The sequence below is a fragment of the Hemitrygon akajei genome, chromosome 4 (assembly GCF_048418815.1).
Source record: "Hemitrygon akajei chromosome 4, sHemAka1.3, whole genome shotgun sequence".
Taxonomy (NCBI): Eukaryota; Metazoa; Chordata; class Chondrichthyes; order Myliobatiformes; family Dasyatidae; genus Hemitrygon; species Hemitrygon akajei.
The window spans coordinates 17046659-17063021 of record NC_133127.1 but is presented as its reverse complement, the minus strand read 5'-3'; the positions used below and the strand labels follow the sequence as shown (position 1 = coordinate 17063021).

The 16363-nt window shown below is 42.6% G+C and overlaps 1 protein-coding gene across 3 annotated transcripts in view; it reads left to right on the top strand.

The window, feature by feature from the left end:
- The window catches only part of LOC140726145 (sperm flagellar protein 1-like), a 111454-nt gene extending 96013 nt beyond the window's left edge, over nt 1-15441 (top strand). For all 3 annotated transcript variants that reach the window (XM_073042121.1, XM_073042120.1, XM_073042119.1), the window contains 3 exons: nt 1734-1806; nt 9372-9474; nt 11726-15441. In XM_073042121.1, the coding sequence (XP_072898222.1) occupies nt 1734-1806; nt 9372-9474; nt 11726-11827 (278 nt within the window). In that variant the 3' untranslated portion in view covers nt 11828-15441. The remainder of the gene's footprint in view (nt 1-1733; nt 1807-9371; nt 9475-11725) is intronic.
- Nucleotides 15442-16363: the final 922 nt, after the last annotated feature.

Genomic DNA, 16363 nt, shown 5'->3' with positions numbered 1-16363 from the left:
AATCATGCAAACAGAACAGGTGAAAACACAGAATTATAAAGTGCCTATAAAAAGTATTCATCCCCCTTGGAAGTTTTCATGTTTTATTATTTTACAACATTGAGAGCAGGGAGGTTCTACTGCAGTTGTACAAGGCCTTGGTGAGACCACACCTGGAGTATTTTGTGCAGTTTTGGTCCCCTAATCTGAGGAAAGACATTCTTACCATAGAGGGAGTACAAAGAAGGTTCACCAGATTGATTCCTGGGATGGCAGGACTTTCATATGAAGAAAGACTGGATCGACTAGGCTTATACTCGCTGGAATTTAGAAGATTGAGGGGGGATCTTATTGAAACATATAAAATTCTAAAGGGATTGGACAGGCTAGATGCAGAAAGATTGTTTCCAATGTTGGGGGAGTCCAGAACAAGAGGTCACAGTTTAAGGATAAAGGGGAAGCCTTTTAGGACCGAGATGAGGAAAAATTGTAATTGCTGCCAAAAGTACATCTACGAAATACTGACTTGAAGGGGGTGAATACTTATGCAATCAATTAATTTGTGTTTTATATTTGTAATTAATTTATATCACTTTGCAGAGATCTGCTTTCACTTTGACACAAAAGAGTCTTTTTCTGTTGAACAGTGTAAAAAAAAAAGCCAAATTAAATCCATTGTGATTCAATGTTGTAAAACAATAAAACATGAAAACTTCCGGGGGTGGGGGTGAATAATTTTTATAGGCACTGTAAAACACAAAAGTGAAAGAGTCCAAATGAGTCTATAGTCCCAAACCATAAATCATACACCCAGAACATTGTTAATAACATCCAACAATATCATGGGAGAGAGAGAGACCACCTGCATGCAGGGGCCTTTCCTCGGAAGCAGTGAGACCATCACACACAGACACAAGCAGCAGTGAGAGGCTGGCATACAGCACTGAATACTCGCCTGCCTTTCACATGCCCCTCAGTAGCTTAATACTCCTCGATGCTTTAATCAGTGAGATCGGCGAGAAGCGCCCCGTTTCTAAGCTTCCAGACCTCGTGTCCGCTCTCCTGGAATTTTCCCGGAGACAACAAAGTGCCAGTTCACTCAATCGATCTTCCAACTGTAGATCACAGGCTCCAGTGGTGCCAGAAACACATTGAAAATAAAGAGAAGATGTAGAAGAAGTGGGAGAAAAAGTTTCCTGGATTATTCACTCAAGGTAGCATTGTTCGCTGGCACCATCCTGACCAGAAGTAAACGTTTCAGATGTCTCTGATTTTTAAAGACTATTTAAATCATTGAAGATTCACAGGTTCAGTGACCCAGGTTCGCTCTTGATCCACAGATCAACAGTTCAATATTCTATCGTGCTCATGTGAGGGAAAATGAGTTGCATTGCCAGTGACTCCACATTCCAAACATATTTGATTAAAATATGTTCCTTAGAGTCAAAGAGGGCACTACAGCACCAAAAAATCAAATCATCTAGTCCATGCCAAGCTGTTACTCTGCTTAGTCCCATTGACCTGCATCTCCATAGCTCACCCATCCATATAACTAACCAAACTTTCTTAAATTTTTACGCCACTACCACTGGCAGCTCATTCCACACTTGCAATGAACCCTAAAAAAATAATGAATGCACGTACCATTTCAGAGTCCAAAGTAATTCAGCCCACTTGTTTGAATTCAGCTGTGTTATTGAAAATCTTACTTTACCTATGTATATTGACATTCCATTCTCATTTTGTACCCTCAGGTCAGTTTCCAGCATCACTGCAGTCAAAGGGGAACCATCACAGCACTCAGCTACAAGCTGACCACTCCACAAGGTACTGTCAGTTCACAAGGGGCATGAAGGAAATGGAGGGTATACATCCAACCGAGCCACCAAGCTGTTTGATTCATTGAGTATACAAGGGAAAGGAAGTCTTCAAAAGAGGAGAATTGATAGATTAGCTGAGTAGGCAAAATTCAGAGTAATTTTCTCCACACTGGACAACCACTGCACAGAATGCTGATTGCTTTCTGTAGCATATACATTCAGTCCATAGGCTTGCCTCTAAGTTTCCAATTGCCTGCCGCATTTAATTCCTATCCCACTCTCACTCTGACCTTTCCCTCTGTGGTATTGCAATGAAGTCCAGTGTAAGTCTGAGGAATGGTACCTCACCTTCCATTTGGGCATTTTGCAGCCTTCCAGACTTATCATCAAGTTCTTCAACCTCAGGTCATTTGTTTTCTCTGTCTACATCAGAACTAGCTACTTTCGCTGTGAGATCCGTCTGTGATAGTGGCTTAGATTTTCTCTGTCCATTAGCATAACTTGACCTGCTGAACATGCCATGCAACCCTTCTGTTACCAAAACATTCAATATCACTCAGTCTGAGTTATCACTCTCAAGCTGCCCCATTAACTCATTGACTATATGCTGCACAAGCTGACAGGGTTGTTGAGAAAATATATGGTGTGTTGGTTGGCCTTCATGGGTCGGGGGATTAAGTTCAAGAGCTACAAGGTAATGTTGCAACTCTATAAAGCCCTGTTCAGACCACACTTAGAATATTGTTCAGTTCTGGGCACCTCATTATAAAAAGGATGTGAAAGCTTGAGAAAGGATGCAGATGAGATTTACCAGGACATGGGGCATTTGACCTATTGAGTATGCTCCACTATTTCATCAAGGCTGAAACATTTTCCCTCTCAACCCCATTCTCCTGCCTTCTTCCCTTAACCTTTCATGCCCTGACTAATCGAGAACTTTTCAGCCTCCACCTTAAATACACCAAATGACCACCTGTTGCAACGAATTCCACAGATTCATCACTCTCTGGCAAAAGAAATTTCTTTTCATCTGTTTTCTAAATGAACGTCCCTCTATTTTGAGGCCATGCCCTCTGGTCCTAGACTCCCCCACTATAGAAAATATCCTTTCCACATCCACTCTATCTAGCCTTTTCAATATTCAGTAGGTTTCAATGAGATCCCCCTCATTTTTCTAAACTCCAGCGAGTACATGCTGAGAGCTATCAAGCACTCCCATATAATAACCTTTTCATTCCTGAAATCAATCTCGTGAATCTCCTCTGAACCATCCCCAATGCCAGCACATCCTGATCAAAAACTGCTCACAGTACTCCAGGTGAGGCCACACCAGTGCTTTAAAAAGCCTCAGCATTATATCCTTGCTTTTATATTCTAGTCCCCTTAAAATGAATGCTAACATTGCATTTGCTTTCCTCGCCACCAACTCAGTTTGCAAGGTAACCTTTAAGGAACCCTGCACAAGGATTCCCGAGTCCTTTTGCTGCTCGGATTTTTGAATTTTCTCTCTGTTTAGAAAATAGTCTACACATTTATTTCTGCTACTAAAGTGCATGACCAGACACTTCCCGATACTGTGTTCCATCTGCCACTTCTTTACCCGTTCTCCTAAGTCCTTCTGCAACCTCCTTGCTTTCTCAACACTACCTGTCTTCATATCATCTGCAAATTCCATCACTTAAATCATTGACATATATCATAAAAAGAAGCAGTTCTAGCACCAAATCCCTGCAGAACACCACTGGTCAATGGCAGCCAACCAGGAAAGGCTCCCTTTATTCCCACTCTTTACTTCCTGCCGATCAATCAATCCATGCTAGTATCTTTCCTGTAATACCACAGGCTCTGATCTTGTGAAGCAGCTACATATGCGGCATCTTGTGAAAAGGCTTTCTGAAAATCCAAGTAAACAATATCCAACGAATCTCCTTTGTCTATCCTGCTTAATACTTCCTCAAAGACTTACAAAAATTTTCCCTTAAGGAAGCCATGCTGACTACAGTCTATTTTATCCTGAGGGCTTGCATTGAGGGTGAGAAGGGAGGGAGCGTTCCCCATCATCAGCCTGCTCATCCAACACATTATCCTCCACAGTGTCCACCATCTCCAAAGGGTTCCTACCACTAAACATATCTTTACCTACCCCCCCTTACCACAGGGATTGCTCCCTCCATGATTTTCTCATATATTCGTCCTTCCCCACTAAATGCCCTCCTGGCACCTATTCCTGCAAGTGGACTAAGTGCTACCTCACCTTCTCCCTCACCTCCATTCAGGGCCCCAAACAGTCATTCCAGGTAAGGCAACACTTCACCTGCGAACCTGCCAGGGTCATCTATTGTATCCAGTACTCCCGATGCGACCTCCTCTAAATTGGTGAAACCCATCATAAATTGAGGGACCACTTTGTGGAGCACCTCCGCAATGTCCACCACAAGCGGGACTTACTGGCTGTCAAACATTTTAATTCTGATTCCAATTCTGACACACAGGTCCATGTGCCAAGACGAGATCACCCTCAGGGTGGAAGAGCAACATTTATAAATTTCATCTGAGTAGCCTCCAACCTGACTGCATGAATATCAATTTCTCTTTCTGGTAAACAAATTTCCCCCCACCCCTTCCTCTATTCCCCACTCTTTTACCTCTTCTCATCTGCCTATTACCTTCCCCTGGGTCCCCCCTTCCTTGCCTTCCTCCTATGGTCCTCTCTCCTCTTGAATCAGATTCCTTCTTTCCCAGCACTTGACCTTTCCCAAACGCTTGGCATCACCTATCACCTTCCAGCGAGCCTCCTTTCCTCCCCCCACCTTTTTATTCTGCCATCTTCCCCTTCCTTCTCAGTTCTAAAGAAGGATCTTGGCCTGAAACGTCAACTGTTTATTCATTTCCATAGATGCTGCCTGACTTGCTGAGCTCTTCCAGCATTTTATGTATGTTTTGGAGTGCCATTGTTTTGGACTGTCCTTATGCGTCACATTTGTTATTGTGTTGTTTATCATCAGTTTTGTGGTTGAATAGTTTGCATTCCAAAAACTTTATTAAATGAATTAAAATCATCATACAAAAGCAATCTTGCTTGGTCACGTACCACCTTGTTAACACCCTTTTCCAGAAAATCAATGTACAAACATGTAGATACAACATCTAATTTCAAATGCAATTTTATTTGCATGTAAGAAATCCGCCTTGAGTTTCTAAACATAGTTTGCTTAACTTATTCACATCATCTTTTTCAGTGCAAATGAATAAAAGTTTTCAGGCCAGCACCCTTCTTCAGGATGTGAGGAGGCAAAGACGCCAGAGTAAAAAGGTGGGGGGAGGGGAAGATGGATAGCTGGAGCCGGGTGAGTAAAGGGCTAGAGAGGAAGGAATCTGATAGGAGAAGAGAATGGACCATGGGAGAAAAGGAAGGAGGAGCATTAAGGGGAGGTGGTAGGCGGGTGAGAAGAGTTAAGAGGCCAGAGTAAGGAATAGGGAAGGGGGAGGGATTGAGGTGGTATTCAACACATCATTCTCCACACCACCCCAGAATTTGCTTTTGCAGTGTATTGGGTTTTCTTGTTCTGGAATCCCATGGACATAAGACATGGTCTATGTCAATCTTCAGGCTATCGTTTACACCAATTTCAATATATTCTCACAATCCTATCAGGGTTAACTTACAAGGTGCATTTGCTGGCTGTGGGCCGGCACCTGCTGGAGTTCAGAAAAAATAATGGGGAATCTCATTGCAACCTATTGAATACTGAAAGGCCTAGAGTAGACACAGAGATAATGATTCCTATAATGGGGGTGTCTAGGACCAGGAGGCATCAGAATAGAGAATAGGGGTTGAGAGGGGTAATAAATCAGCTACAATGGAATGGCAGAGCAGACTTGGTTGGTCAAATAGCCTAATTCTTCTGCTATCTCTTATGAACTTTTATCTTATCAACTCTCCTCAGACTTAACCATTTGCCTGCACATAATGAACAATTTACACTGACTAACTATCCTACCAATTTCTTTGTCTTGGATGAATGTGCAAACTCTGCATAGAGAGAACAGAGGTTAAGATCTCAGACCAGGAGCATAGAGAGCTTAAATGGATTTGTGTTGCATTGAATTGGAGCACAAAAACCTATGTTCAAATTGCCATGTTAACTTATCTAGACTGTTTGTTAATGGCTTCAGCCTTTTAACTTGCACAACCAATTCCTCCACAGTGCCTTCATCAGGATATTGTCCAGAAACCTGTAACAAAGTGCATGAGGGCTGTTTAATGCAGGTTACCTGTTTAAGGGCCTTTGTTTGCTTGAATCATGTGGGAAATGGCTGATGCAATCTCAATTTACTGAAATTTTGATGTATAGTTTTTTCATAAATCTGTGGCTGTGTTTGTCAGCTAGGTTTGTAACAATGAACTCCAGAGTAACACACAAAAAATGCTGGAGGAACTCAGTCAGTCAAGTAGCATATCTGGAGCTGAATAAACAGTTGATGCTTCAGGCAGAGACGTCCTTATATATCCTGATGAAGGGCCTTGGCCCAAAACCTCGAACTATTTTTTCCTCTTCGTAGATGCTACCTGACCTGCTGAGTTCCTCCAAAGTTTTGCATGTGTTGTTCTTGTTACAATCTCAAGATGGAATGTGTTCTAATGTGGAATTCTGTCTGATAATTGGAGTTGGATTTCAAAATCTGCATCATGGTTTATTTTGTAAGATTGTACAGAGGCAAGAAGAATTGTTTAACTTTTGAAGATCCAGTAAGCTACCTTGATAGAAAATGTACACTGCTGGCTCAAGATAAAGATATTCTTATTTATTTAAAAAATAATTATAGTGTAATGCTAATATACATAGTTTATTCTAAAAATATGCTTTATTCATTATATATATTATATTATACTTTAAATATATAGTTTATGGTGTATATAGTGGATATTTTGTATGAAATCAGGATCACAGGTTCAGTGATTGGGAAAAGAAGAGACATGCTACTGGTTAGTAAATTAACTGTTTATTTACAGGACAAGACAGAAACTAAACATACACATATTGTCAAATACTTAGCTAAAGAGGGTGCCCAATCCCTCTTTACTGCAGCACACCTCCACTGTTTACCATTTCCGTGGCACCCTCGATTACCTGGTCTGCAGCAACCCAGAGAGTGGAAAGAGGCCACATGGTTACTGTGCTAGATTTAAACCCTACTGGCAACGCGACATTATCAGCTAAGTGGTAGGTAGTGGGTAGGACTGCAATGCTCCTTATATGGGCCAATCTCTCCATCCCATAGGGGAGTGGCTTTCAATGAGTAGGTAAATTAGACACTTACCGCAATATTCCGCCCCTCGAAAGACACAACATTGTGACACTTAGCCCTCAGGCTTGTATAACTCCTGTGGAGACCCCACAACACTACACACAAACCATAACCGGGAGCCGCTGCTTTAACTAAATACCCCAACACGGTCGGGCTTAGATTGCACTGGCAAATGGCACTGGTCCCTTCCCCCACTGTGTTCCATTCCTTCTGGGGCTGCAAATCCCACTCAAAGAGGGATACCTGACCTTAACCACTGCTGTCACTCTGCCCCATAGCAGTTCCTTACCCATGTGGAAGGTGGGTGGCAATCTAAGGGCATTGTTCATCACATGATGGGACAACACCCTCGCCCTCACTGCCTCAGGGCACTCATCTCCCTGTTTGAATAGCTCATTCCAGCACTATGCACCACAGATCCTCAACAGCCCTAGTAGCAGAGGATTCCCCTGGCTTCTGCCTATACCTGTCTCCCAGCTCTGCCAGTTCCTTTGCAGAGAACTCCCTGATGGTAGTCATTTCAGTGAGGTCCATTGTGCTGTCATCACCAGGTCCCTCTGCCCTAACCTGCTGCTCTTCTTCACCCTGTTCCATGGAGGCTGGAGGGACAATGGGCTGGTTGTCTCCTTGCTGGTTCGGAGATGGTGTGGCCTCCGGTCTGGCCTGTCCTGGTGCAGCCACACAAGACAAACGGTGCTCACTTAGAGGGAGAAACCCAAGGCTCTCTTCTAACCTCTCTCCCCATCCTCACTATCTAACCATATGTCTGTATTCCCCATCCATGTGTCAAATTCGCCTCCCCACAACATAAGGGATGGACCTGTGGGCAGCCTCTAGCCACTGCGCCTTCACTAGCCAACAGGCCATCTCTGTGCTCTTATCCTCTAACTCTTTACCCCAAATGTATGCTGAGTGGGCAACCTCTCCAGTGGTAACACATCGCTGACTTAACAACTCCATTCCTTCATTCCTCAAACTGTCTACCTCTTTCTCCTTCTGTGAAATTGTCTCATGTTGCTGTCTTACTTTGTCTGCCAGCAGCCAGAAAGCATCCCTCTAGTTACTCTAGCTCTTGGGGAGTCCTACCCTAATATGTACAGACACAATGCGGTGTTCCACTTTCACCCTGCGCAAGTCCAACTTGTCTGACCAGTCCGTGGACATCCATAGCCACAAGTAGGTTGACGAGACTCCCAAGTCCCGCACTGCTGTTGGCACCTGGGACTCGGCACCCCTCACAAGAGGGGTTCTCTCTCTTACTTTTCCTTCTAAAGATTATGTTCAATCGCTGCACCTTGCTTACAGTTCCAATTGTGTGAAATCAGATTCACGGGTTCGGAAGGTGTGGCAGAAGAGACTGACTACTGATTAGTAGGTTAACTGTTTATTTACAGGACAAAACAGACACTGAACATTCAGTAAGCCTGACAAGCTGCGCTTGTTTACAAATACATATCTAAACTGAGCGCTCAAAGTGGCAGGACAAAACAGGCACTAGGCATACTGTGCCTGCTGGCAAATACTTATCTAAAGTGTGTGCTGGGCCCTCTTTACTGCAACACACCACCAGTGTTTACCGTTTCCATGGCTTCCTCGCCCTCCTAGTCCATGGCAACCCAGAGAGCGAAAAGTGGTATGTGGTTTAAACATGACAGCATCAACTAAATGGCAGTTAGTGAGAGGGGCTGCTCCTTACACAGGCCATTACTCCTTGTACGAGCCAATCTCGGGGAGTAACTTTCAATGAGTGGAGTCAGATACTTACTGCAATAGTATATAGTGTACAGAGCACTCAGTGGTTGCATTTTTGTCTGTTCATGATCTTCTGCTGCTTTAGCCATTCCACTTCAAGGTTCGACATGTTGTGCATTTAGAGATGCTCTTCTGCACACTACTGTTGTACCGCATGGTTATTTGAGCTACTGGCCCCTCCCTGTCAGCTTGAACCAGTCTGGCCATTCTCCTTTGATCTCTGTCATTAACAAAGTGTTTTTGTGCACAGAACTGCCTCTCACTGGATGATATTTGTTTTTTGCACCATTCTTCATAAACTCGAGATGTGAGGCAGAATCTATGGAGGGAAATAAATGTCAATGTTTCAGTTGCCAAGCCCTTCGTCAATTAAATCTTGTTTAATTTCTGTAACTTGTTCTTTATTAGTCTTGATTAGCAACACATTCCAATTTATTCCAATAAAAACTTGACAGAAAAAGTTAGTTTCAATCTCTAGATTACTGTTTGGGATTTCGTTCTTGTTTTCAGTCCAGTGAAGGCACATCCTGGATGTCCACAGCTAAGCCCGGAGGTAAGGATCTTGTTGGAGGAGAAAGAACAGGCTGTGCTGGTGTTTCAGGAAACTATCCAGGTAGGAACACTAGGAGTATTTCATTCATACGTATGTTTTCATGCAGCTCAGTTATGTTTACTTTAACACAATCTGATTATATGTTTTTGTATTACCAAAATGGTCTGCTGACTTAAATCTATCACCTCAGTTGCCTTATCTCTGCGAGTGCAGTCTCTTCTTATTGGCTAGCCAGGTGGCTCAGCTCAATGAATGTACCCTTTCTCCAGCTCTTCCCAGTGGCCACTTTATTCAGTACACACGTTTGTTAATGCAAATATCTAATCAGCCAATCATCTGGCAGCAACTCAATGTATAAAAGCGTGCAGACATGGTCAAGAGGTTCAGTTATTGTTCAAACGGGAAAAAAAACCAGAATGTTGAAGAAATGTGATCTGAGTGACCTGACTGTGGAATGTTGGTGCCAGGTTGGTTTGGTTTGAGTATCTCAGAAACTGCTGATCTCCTGAGATCTTCAAGCACAACAGTCTCTTGAATTGGCAGAGAATGGTTCAAAGAACACGAAAACATTCATTGTGCGGCTGTTCTGTAGGCAAAAATGTCTTCTTAATGCGAGAGGTTGGAGAAGAATGGCCACGGTGGTTCAAGCTGACAGAGAGGCGGCAGCAACTCTAATGACCACACGTTCCAACAGTGGTGTATGGAAGAGCATCTCTAAATGCACAACACGTCAGCTGCAGAAAACCATGAGCATATACTCAGTGACCTCTTTATTATGTATAGGAAGTACCTAAAAAAGAGGCATACGGGATTAATAAATGAATTGACTTTATTACTTAGATCCTTCATATGCATGAGCAGTAAAAATCTTTATGTCATGTCTCCATCTAAATGTGCAATGTCAATTAAAAGTAACTTGTAATAAATAGTGTGTACCACAGGACAGTCAATATAACATAGAAAAATGGTTGTATCAGCGTGAATTAATCTGTCTGATGGCCTGGTGGGCGAAGCTGTCCCAGAGCCTATTGATCCTGGCTTTTATGCTGCGGTACCGTTTCCCGGATAGTGACAACTGGAACAGTTTGTGGTTGGGTTGACTTAGGTCCACAATGATCCTTCAAGCCCTTTTAACATACCTGTCTTTGTAAATGTCCTGAATAGTGGGAAGTTTGCAACTACAGATGCACTGGGCTGTCCGCACCACTCTCTGCAGAGTCCTGCCATTGAGGGAAGTACAGTTCCCATACCAGGCAGTGATGCAGCCATTCAGGATGCTCTCAGTTGTGCCCCTATGGAAAGTTCTTAGGATTTTGGACCCATACCAAAATTCTTCAACCGTCTGAGGTGAAAGAGGCACTGTTGTGCTTTCTTTCACCACACAGCCAGTATGTACAGATCATGTGAGATTCTTAGTGATGTTTATGCCAAGGAACTTAAAGCTGTTCACCCTCTCAACCCCGGATCCATTAATGTCAGTAAAGGTGAGCCTGTCTCCATTCCTTCTGTAGTCCACAACCAGCTCCTTTGTTTTTGCGACATTGAGGGAGAGGTTGTTTTCTTGACACCACTGTGTCAGGGTGATGATGTCTTCCCTGTAGGCTGCCTCATTATTATTTGAGATTAGGCCAATCAATGTAGTATTGTCAGCAAATTTAATTAGCAGATTAGAGCTGTAGGTGGCAACACAATCATAGGTACACAGAGAGTAAAGGAGAGGGCTTAGAACACAGCCCTGAGGGGCACCTGTGTTGAGGGGCAGGGGTGAGGGAGCCCACTCTTACCACCTGCCAGCAATCCGACAGGAAGTCCAGGATCCAGCTGCACAAGGCAGGGTCAAGGCCGAGGTCTTTGAGCTTCTAGTCGAGCCTGGAGGTAATTATGGTGTTGAATGCAGAACTGTAGTCCAAGAACAGCATCCTCACAAAAGCATCCCTCTTCTCTAGATGTTTAACGATGGTGTGTAGAGCTGTGGCTATTGGGTCATCAGTCAATCGGTTGTGTCGGTAGGTGAATTGTAGGGGGTCCGGTGTGGGTGGTAGCAAGCTGCAGATGTAGTCCTTCACCAGCCTCTCAAAGCATTTGCTTATTCCTGAGGTGAGTGCAACAGGACGCCAGTCATTCAGACATGTTACCTTGGTCTTCTTAGTTTTGGATTAGTACCTTGGATTAGTTTTCATTTGGTATCACTCTCGGCACAGACGACATGGAACGGAGGGCCTGTTCCTGTGCTGTCCTGTTGTGTGTGCTTTGGTAACTGTGGTGTTATGGTAGACCTGAGGCATGATGTCTCCTGAATATTATGTTTCAGATCCTTCAGGTGAAAATCCGCCGTCTTGAGCATCTTCTCCACTTGAAAGATGTCCAAATTGATGATCTTACTTGGCGCCTGCAGCAAGCTGAACAGAGATGAAAGGCCTTCACCCTCTCTTCCACTCCAAGCATGTCATGACAAACTAGTCAAAGTGTTTTTTTTTACAGTTATGTTTTTAAAAAATTAATAATGAAAATTAAAATGGGTCTCTGATACTTAGCAACTTGTCAGAAATATATGGCAGTCACTCAGATATAAAACAGGAAGTACTGGAGGTATTCAGCATACAAGAGATACTGGAAATTTTGAGCAGCACGTGCAAAATATGGAGGAGCCCAGCAGGACAGGCAGCATTTGTGGAAGGGAATCCCCTTCATTCGGTCCTGATGAAAGGTTTTGGGCTGAAATGTCAACTGTTTATTCCCGTCCATAGATGCTGCCTGTCTTTCTGTGTTCCACCACCACCTTTTGAGTGGAGATATTTAACAGTACAAGCAGCATCTACGGAGGAGAATAAACTATTGATGTTTTGGGCCAAGACCCTTCATCAGGACTGTTTATTCCTTTTCATAGATGCTGTCTGACTTGCAGTTCAGGCAGCATCCATGGAGAGAGAAAATATAGGGATAGAATTAAAGGCTGGTAGCTTTTCATTAGAACTGGCTTTTACATGCCAGGTAGGAAGATGAGGTGACTTTTCTCAGGTTTGTGTTGGGTCAGGTCTTACTGGAACCGTGCAGGAGGCTGAAAGAGAGCAAAGCAGGGGAAGCACAAGAGGCCACAGATACTGGAATTTAGAGAACAAAGCAATGTAGTGGGAACCCAGATCTGATCCAAAACATTCACATTGCTTTCCTCCCACTAATGATCCCTGACCCACTGAGTTCATCCAGCAGATTATTTGTTGTGAGGAGTGAGAAGAAGAGTTTCAGCCTTCGGTCGGTAGTTCACCAGCATTTCTCATGGTAATTACAGATGGCCAATAAATGATTGCTTTGTCATCAATGTTGTGCTGACCTTTTAACAACTCCACAATCAATCTAACCCTCCTACAAAGCTCATAAGCCTCTATTTGTCTTTCATTCATGTGCCTATCTGTCATTTGATCTCCCTAATGTATCAGCTTCTATCACCACCCCAAGCAGTCTATTCCACCCACTCACGTAAGTGTAATAAAACTTCCCTCTAACATCTCCCTTATACTTCCCTCCACTTACCTTAAAAGAATTGTTTGTTATGTGCCATGTTGTATGACATAGACAATCATTGTCTTTCCACGACCATGATTGTTTTCGGCAAATTTTTCTACAGAAATGGTTTGCCATTGCCTTCTTCGGGGCAGTGCCTATACAAGACTGGTGACCCCAGCCATTATCAATACTCTCCAGAGATTGTCCCCCTGGCATTAGTGATTGCATTACCAGGATTTATGATATACACCAGCTGCCTATACGACCATCCACCATCTACTCCTATGGCTTCAAATGACCCTGATCGGGGGTCACTGCAAGTACTACAACTTGCCCAAAGATGACCTGCAGGCTAACAGAAGGAATGAGTACTTTACACCTCCTTTGGTAGAGATGTACCTCCATCCCGTCACCCCACTTGAAAATTGACGTCCTCTGGAATTAGCCAATGCTGCCCTAGGTAAAAGGGGCCTGCTGTCCATTCTATCTATGTCTTGTATTATTTTCTATGCTTCTATCAAGTCACCTTTGCTCCAAAGAGAAAAGTTCTAGTTTGCTCAACCTTCCCTTATATGACATGTTCTCTAATCCAGGAAGCATTCTGGTAAATCTGTTCTGCGTCCTCTCTAAAGCTTCCACATCTTTCCTATAATGCGGCAGCTATAACTGCAAGAAAACAGCTTTACTCCTGTCTCCAGGCTGTTCCTCAGCACTCTTCTTAACATTGAACCTTCCTTGTATCTTTGTTCACTTATTGACTTCCAGCAAGTGTACATTTATCACTTATTTGACTAGATATTCTGGAGCTTGAGCTCTGCATCAGTTGTTGCAAAAGCTGAGACTGACTCTTTCTCTGCAATCTTATCCACTCAGTGTTTATAGGGATCCATGCTCATTACTGGACGATAGAAAAATATCAGTATCAGCTAGGGTTTACCAATCTATTTTTCCATGACAATGCACACTCAGTTCTCTAGCCTTCTGTCAAATATAGTTGTTCCTGTCTCGAGTATTTCTACACTATTTTGCCAATCAACGTCAATATCTTGATCACTCTCAATTTCTTAGCTTCAGTGTCATTCCATTGTGCTGCCAGTGTCCCCATCTCATCTCCACATCCCAGAGCTGAGTTAGGAAGGTGATACATCAAGCAGAGAAGGCATCATTGGCTTCTCTTTTAGTCCATGTACATATACACAGTGGGCCAAAGGGTTTGCTGTGCATTGAAAGCTTCCCAAAAGCGTAGGCATTCAATGTTATTTCTTAGGGAGATTTTCTGCCAAAAGCACCAGGCTGAAGGGCCCAGAGGGTCTCGTTGGCAACCCTGCCCAAAGAACATGCTGATTATGAGCCATGCTCTTCACCTGCCTGTCAGGGAAACCCTGTACCACTGCTCCCTTTTTCTCTCACAAACTCCTCTTTGGGAGCTCTGTGTATCTCCTGTGCTGTCATTGTTAATTCATTCTTGAAGCAACATCACTATCCAGTAACTAGAAGAGGGTTTCTTGAATTGAATGTACATGTCTCAGTAAAAACACATTCCCTGAATTGCAACAGTCAAGTACTTGCAATAGATAACTATACAACTGTGCCCCTTCAAAGTCAAAATAAATTTATTATCAAAGTACGTACATATCTCCATGAGATTAATTTTCTTGCAGGCAATTACTGGGAAATAAAGAAATACAACAGACAAATTGTGTAAAAAATAAATAATACTAAGAACATAAGTTGTAGAGTCCTTGAAAGTGATACTATGAGTTGTGGAATCAGTCCAGTATCAAGGGGAGTAAATTTCAGGTTATCCACACCAATTCAGGAGCATGACGGTTGTAGGGTAATAGCTGTTCCCGAACCTGGTGATGTGGGAGTTAAGACTCCTGTATCTCCTGCCCAATGCCAGTGGAGAGAAGAAAGCAAGAATTGGATATTGAGGGTCCTTGATGATAGATGCTGCTTTCCTGTGGCAGCACTCCTTGTAAGTGAGCTTTCTTCCAGTGCACCTTTATATTTATCTGTTGCAAGAACTTGAAGGTGAGCTAGTCTTTACAGAGACATGTGCTCAATTTAAGAAACACTCTTCTGACACTGGAGAGTGATGCTGCTTTAAGAATGAATCATCCAAAAATGCAGCATTAAGATGTGACAACACTATTTTGGATTTCTTGTTTTAGAAGATACTTATCTCCCTGGGATTTTACAATATTGGCATGACTCACCATGATATTTTAGTGATGATATAAAATAGAGACATTTGAATAGAAAATGATCCATGGTTTAATGACATTGATTTGAATTGTAATTATTAAGAATAATTTTATCAGTATCCAAAAACTTACATTTGCAAACATAGGACTTACAGTTTTATGTACACAGTCAGATTAATGTTATTTCATGTATTTGATTTAGAACTGGTTATTATTTCTCATGACTGACTTAGAAGTATTTACCAATGTTTTTAAAAAGAAATGATATGGTTATAAAATGGCTGTACCCATACCGTATACTAAATACTTGTAATAAATATGCTTCAAAGTTCAAAAGTAATTTCTTCAATCACTATTTATTTCCTTAAAATTAATTTATTTCATTTTTTTTATTTAACTAGCAATTTTTATTTATGTTATTTGGATACAGCACAAACAGGCCCTTCAGACCCAATGAGCTGCACCGCCCGGCAACCCACCTAATTGACCCTACTCTAATCACAGGACAATTTACAATGACTAATTAACCTACTCATTGGTACATCTTTGGCTGGTGGGAGGAAACCGGAGCACCTGGAGGAAACCCATGTGATCACAGAGAGAACATATAAATTCCTACAGATGAAAGCTGAATTGAACTCCAAACTTCAACGTCCTGAGCTGCAATAGCATCACACTAAAAACTACACTACTGTAGTGTGCAACACACACAAAATGCTGGTGGAACACACCAGGCCAGTCAGCATCTATAGGGAGAAGCACTGTCGACGTTTCAGACCGAGACCCTTCATCAGGACTAACTGAAAGGAGAGATAGTAAGAGATTTGAAAGTAGTGGGGGGAGGGGGAAATGTGAAATGATAGGAGAAGACCGGAGGGGGTGGGATGAAGCTAAGAGCTGGAAAGGTGATTGGCGAAAGTGATACAGTAGCGTCCAATGTTTCTGCTCTACAGAGTGACACTGTGAAATAAACTATTATATTTTCCATTAGTCATCCAGTATGCTTTTCGTGAGATTGATAAAATGAATAGTTTGACTTTGAACATGAAAATTTATCAAGAACTACTTCAAACTCAGTTTACATGAATGCTTACAAACAGAAGATAAAGGTGCTCAGTTCCGGTTGACTCACTACAGGAAGGATGTGGAAACCATAGAAAGGGTGCAGAGGAGATTTACAAGGATGTTGCCTGGATTGGGGAGCATGCCTTATGAAAACTTTGATTTTTGATTTTTTG